This window comes from Centruroides sculpturatus, unplaced genomic scaffold (assembly GCF_000671375.1).
Source record: "Centruroides sculpturatus isolate CEXI.00-Female unplaced genomic scaffold, Cexi_2.0 scaffold1886, whole genome shotgun sequence".
Classification (NCBI taxonomy): domain Eukaryota; kingdom Metazoa; phylum Arthropoda; class Arachnida; order Scorpiones; family Buthidae; genus Centruroides; species Centruroides sculpturatus.
In genome coordinates, this window is record NW_019385981.1 from 77,927 (window position 1) to 83,926 (window position 6,000).

The 6,000-nt window shown below is 35.1% G+C and overlaps 1 protein-coding gene across 1 annotated transcript in view; it reads right to left on the minus strand.

Moving 5' to 3' along the window:
- Positions 1-3,868, minus strand: part of LOC111612922 (transcription factor 7-like 2) — a 75,566-nt gene extending 71,698 nt beyond the window's left edge. Inside the window, exons 1-3 of the mRNA XM_023354212.1 lie at positions 3,460-3,868; positions 3,287-3,362; positions 2,926-3,011 (exon numbers count right to left, since the gene is read on the minus strand). Of these exons, the coding sequence (XP_023209980.1) occupies positions 2,926-3,011; positions 3,287-3,362; positions 3,460-3,603 (306 nt within the window). The 5' untranslated portion in view covers positions 3,604-3,868. The remainder of the gene's footprint in view (positions 1-2,925; positions 3,012-3,286; positions 3,363-3,459) is intronic.
- Positions 3,869-6,000: the final 2,132 nt, after the last annotated feature.

Sequence of the window (6,000 nt, forward strand, 5' to 3'; positions counted from 1 at the left end):
CGCTATAATAATTTTTAAAATAGGTTATGAATAATTAATATCGTATTAAGTTCATTCCTTGTTTAAAATTTTTACAACGAAGAACAGATTACAAAAGTTGCAATTGAGCAAATTTGCAAGAAATAATTCTTCTTTTATGAAAATATTTTTATAATAAAAATCGAATCACATCAACGAAAACTAGTTTGAGCGGAGTTTAACACGAAAAATAATGATAATTGTCTCTGATAGGCCTACTTTTTTTTGTTAAAGTTTTATATCATTAACAAGAAAAATATGAAAACAATTTAATTGCAAAGGATTTATTAGTTTATAAGAAGAATAAACAATTATATGAAAATTTGCAAGATTCAACGATAAAATCTGGTTCATCAGTAGAATATAAACTAGTTTTGAATGGTTTTCTTAATGAAAATGTCTGAACAATTCTGTCTGGCACTTTCATTTTATACGAAAAATATAATTTAAATTCTATAGAAGCACATTTAAATACAGTATTTTTTATAAATAAAAAAAAGGACCTCTACGAAAATAAGTCCTTAAAATGAAGCATTCCATTATTATTTATGAAATTAACAATAGATCGTTTTTTTTTATTATTTTTTATAATTACAATTTTCCCCCTTTGTATAGGCCCTATATCTCAAAATACAAGATATGTTTTTTTTTAGATTTTTAATGGAAAAAGTCTCGGGTCTGAGGATGTGGCGACAAAAAAAAAAAATATGTAGTTGGCATATAATTTACTAATTTAAAAGAAGAAAGTCAAAGTTTGCGTACGATAAAATCTAATACTATCGACGAAACTAGTTTGGGTGGCGTTATTCGCAAAATGGCGATAATCGTTTCTGGTACTTTTAGCGTCACCTAAAGAAAGGAGGGGGATGCCCGAACGAAATTCTATTGAATCGTTGAACGCGAAGGATGTGCTGGAAAGATGAACACGGAAAGACAGGAAGGGGTCATGTTACGACATCCGGGAGAGGGACATTTGTTAAATCACCTCACGAGAGACAGAAATCCACCCATCTTCTGCGAAAACAGGAATTCCTGTCTGGAATAGGACGTTTCCACCCACCCCAAATCTCCCTTAACTGTCGTCTCACTTCTTCCCCTCGGCTCTTCCCCGTTTATTTACGTTAGTCTCTCACCCGTCTTCAGTTAATCTCGTCTACTTGACCACCTGGCCGCCATTAAGGGAACTTCCGAGTCAACATTTTTGATGAAGTTATAGAAGCGGAGGTTGGACGAGAGAGAAGTTATCTTTTTATCTGGCACAGCAACGATGTTGCGGGCGATATTTTGATCTTACCGAAATTTAATTTAATTTCTTTAAAACTATTTTCACCTTTAACTTTCCCTCTGGAACCGGATTATTTAGTAGAAGTGGTAGAATTTTTCCCCCTCTTAAATCGGGATTGAGACGTGACTTATCAATTAAGCGGGGGGAAAAGAGTTTCGATTCATCCTTCACTCTACTTATTATCCTCCAAAACAGAGGGCACCTCATCGTCGACACCTCTAAGAACCAGTTAGAACCTGTTATCCCTCGCAACTTCTTAAAGTAGCCCTTGAAACATTCCGTTCGCCCACTGACAAGTCCTGTTTGACTAACTGGTTCCTGCAAAACATAGAGGCGAACACCCAATGGTGGAAGATTTGCATCAACTTGGGGTCGTTGTTTGTCGTCTTGGATCGTCTCCAACTCTCAAAAATAAACACTCTAATCGTTATTATTCTTTAAAAATAGTTTACGAGTCCAATTTTTCGCTTCTTAAAGTTGAACAACTCTTTTATTATACCTATTATATATATATATATATAAACACACACGATTTATATAGGTTTTTGAGCCTGATTAAAGGACAAAAAATACTAGCTGAATATCGTAAACAAAAATTATTCCAATGATTATGTAAAAATACAAAAACAAAAAAACCTTTCTATCTCGATTTAGAAAAAGAAGAAAGTTAGTTGAAATTCAATCTCCCTCGAGAACACCACGTTCTTAAGAAAACAGCAACAAGGCTGATTTCTGTCTGTCTCGATGAAGATGACCGATCTTCCTGAAATAAATCCTAGTGTATATATATATAGTGTTTTTTTTATATTCTTCCTTCTTTCCTTTCCCTACCACATTAAATCCAAATATATGTAAAAATTCTCCGGGAGGAAGTGAATTTTTAATGGCTGTTTACGTTCGTAGCCATGCTATTTCTGTTTCAAAAGTAACGGGATTGTTCGGAAATGTGTTTCTTAATGGGAACCATTATGTCTGTATCTAGAAACTGAAAACAACTCGGCAGGAGGTCTGGAGTGGCAATTCTATCTTGCACTTAAGTAAACCAACAATTAGAGAATCTCGAATTATTGTAAATATCTCGCAATCGGGTCTTAAAACCGATGGGATCGTCCATCAGTGCAACTCCCACGTGGCTACAGAATGGAGGACTCTCTGGGACACGCAGTCGCTGCACATCGCTGCTCTTGCGTAAGGTTAATCGCTACTGGATGATTTCGGATGGGCATCTTTATGAAGCCTCCCATAACCTTTCTTGACCCCTAGCCAACCCAACTTGCTTAAGAGCATGTATATATCTGTCTAAACTTGCTTCCATTCCTTTCTTGGATCTCAGTATTTCGGTTCTGTCTTAGCAGTTTTTTAAACCAAAGATATGTCAACAACCTTGAGTGTGGTTGAAAAAGTTTGTAGTAAACCGCTTACGCGATCTTCGCGACATTACAATATCGTTAGAGCGTGTCAAGGACGCTGCAAACATTCGAAACGGACATCAGAAAGTATCAAAAATCGAGCCAAGGACCGAAAGAAAAGTAAAAAAATGAATAAATAAATAAAATAAAATCTAAGGATTTTCGTGGAAACCGCTCGCTACTCTCGAGAAGACTTACAAATTTTGTACTTACCATTGACAAACTCCCGTTGGGATGAGGATAAGGTGAAACCACATATCCAATAGGTGTGGCGTGAGATATAGTTTCGAAAGGTTTACCTAAATTTTAAAAATATGCTTTTAAAAATGTCTTCTAAAATTACATATATAAATATATAAAATATTGTAGATATATTAATGTAAAAAGCGTGACTCTCGAATTGCAAATATTGTAATAATTAAGGCTTTAGAGAGATAGAAGATTGGCAGAAAAGACAGTGGAAATTTTTTAATTAAGCTCTATAAATATTTATCGCGTCTGGTTCTTATCTCGGACAATCGACTACATTCCGCGAGGTTGACAACAATGTCAACAATGCCGGCGCGATCCTTACCTGCCTGACTGACAGTCCCGGGTCTCGACACTTGGCTGTTCTTCCCGCTAGAGTATCCTTCGTTGGAACTTTTTCCCTAACGGAGGAGGTAAAGAGACCAAAAAAACCATCAAAGGACGGCACGGGGCCCTAAGGCAAATTTCAACGCTTCACCAGTAACAGCACCCACCTACCTTCTCACCCTCCGTTACCAGACTGGACTTTAGATCCGTAAGGTTTTCCGAAGACCTTTCTTCTTCTTCTCCCTCGTCCTTGAACACTTTGATCTCATCAGTCGATGCCAAGTCTTCTCCGCCGCTCCCGCCAACATGCGGCATTTTTCACACACAAAAACTGTTCGATTTCGATGCCTAGATTCGACTTAAATCCTCAAACGGCAACGTTAGTAGTAGGGAAGACGGGCCCGACGACATGGAGACGAACCACAACCCACCTCGACTGCTTTAACCTTCTGACAAATCAGATTGAGGGCGAAAACGAGACTGCCCCGGCACACCAATCACGCTCGAGACGTTGGGTCGCCAGCCGCTCGGCGCAGATGCGCGGCGCGGCGTGACGCCAGCCTGTCACTTCGTATTGGAGTGAAAGTTTCCACCGTCCCCATAAATAAAACATGATAATTATAACCATCCTCGGTTATTTGTGATGTTGTTTATCTCTCCCCGTGCTCGATTCGAATGGGAAATACTCACATTTGCCACTTACGACACGTTAAAACGCTACCGGAACCGATTAAACCCGAGGTTAAAGTCCCTACTCTTCTATCGCGTGTTTATGCTCGCTTCGTATTATAAACGGGCCTTATAAAATTGTTTTCGTGTTGGGAAGCCTTTAAGGACCTTCTCCCACTACAAATACCCTATACTTTCGTTACACGTCTAATTATTTTTAACTATTCTCATTTCCTCCGACGGACGTAACAAGATTTTCTGATTATTTTAAAATTCAAAAATGAAAATTAACCTGATTCATAACTTAATTAAAACCATTAAAATTAAACTGGTTTCTGCAAAAGACCTTAAATCATATTTGTCTCTTTAGATTTGATAATTTATCGACTGTAAGAAGCCCATTTTAAATAGGTTAGAATTCAGAAAAAATAAAGTCATTTAAGATTCTTTTAAGGCCCTAAGTGCCTCTACTAGTATAGAATTTGGCATTTACACTCGTAGGGGGGTTATCATTTCTTCGATAGGCCCTTTAACATCTCTCCGAAACGTAGCTACTTCGAATTTTTTTCCACCTATCGAACCTCATATCTAATCGCAACCAAGCATTTAAGCAATTTTAGTCGGTGGCCAAAGAGTAAGTAATATATAACCGAGTGAGGATTGACGTCATGAATTTTATACTAAGCATTTTGCCTCGTCGCTGACTTCCAAGGACCTTCTGAATTTAGATTATCTCCAATAGTAAGCCACTTACCAAAATATACACGACTTAATAATTAATTAATTAAAAAAACATTTTGTGCAAATTAAATTTCAGAAAAATATTGCTAATAATTAAATTAATTATCTATTTAAATTATTTTACAAATAAGACTGGCACTTTAAAAAAAATTATGCGTAAATTCTATTTTAAAATTAAAACTAAACTTTTAAAAAAAGGAAGCCGAAAGAACCGAGAAAAAACAGTTTAAAAAATGGAAGAGACTATAAATAAATGTAATAGAGACTATATTTAGACTATATAATTTAAAACAATTATTTATAGATAATTGCATAAGGCAAAAAAATACAATTTTTTTTCAAATATTCAATAACAATATATTCGTTAATATATATGAAAAATAAATTATTTAATAAGAAAAAATAAAGAATTTAAAATTCTTATAGTTAAAAATATACGAGAAAAACATATAGAGGAAGCACCGAGTAGAATAAATTAAATGAGCAATTTTAAATATATTATTTACGTTAAATAGTTAAGGAACTGATAATCAATATAAAAAAAAAATATTAATTATTGATTTAACTAATGTTACAATCAGGGCTAAAATAAGCTATAATATATAACAGACTCTTCCTCTCCACTAAATAATGATAATGTAAAAATGCGAGGTCCTAAACTGTTTTTACATAATAATAAACAACACTTTTTGCCCACGACTATAAATTAGACAGAGTTAGACAACCTAATAAATAGGGTATAACAATTTGAAGGGCTTATCACACCAAGGCCGACTGAAAGAAGGACCAGAACTTTTATAAAAAAAAGGTTGGTCTTTAATAATCACATTTCAAATTTAGGTAAGTACATATTTCGGGTACAAGGACCCCTCATCAGCTTACAAACACATGGTAACAACGTAACAAATACAACACCAATGACCTGCCAATACAATAGAATAACCAACATATGCAGTGCGCTGCATTTACAATTTTTCAATGTAACCCATACACTAAAACTAAATATTAAGTATAAATTAGAATACAATGACAATGTGGTATAACATATTATCTGGGACCAGTAAATGTCTTAGTTTCTCCTACATTTTCTAAATTCTGGTAGACGGTTACACTATTAATAATAAATATTGTTAACCCTTTTTTGTAAAAGTTCTGGTCCTTCTTTCAATCGGCCTTGGTGTGATAAGCCCTCAAATTGTTATACCCTATTTATTAGGTTGTCTAACTCTGTCTAATGTTTTTACATAGTTGGTACGAATCTATGCATCAATGAAACGAAAAAGAAAACAGGAAGGCCCAATG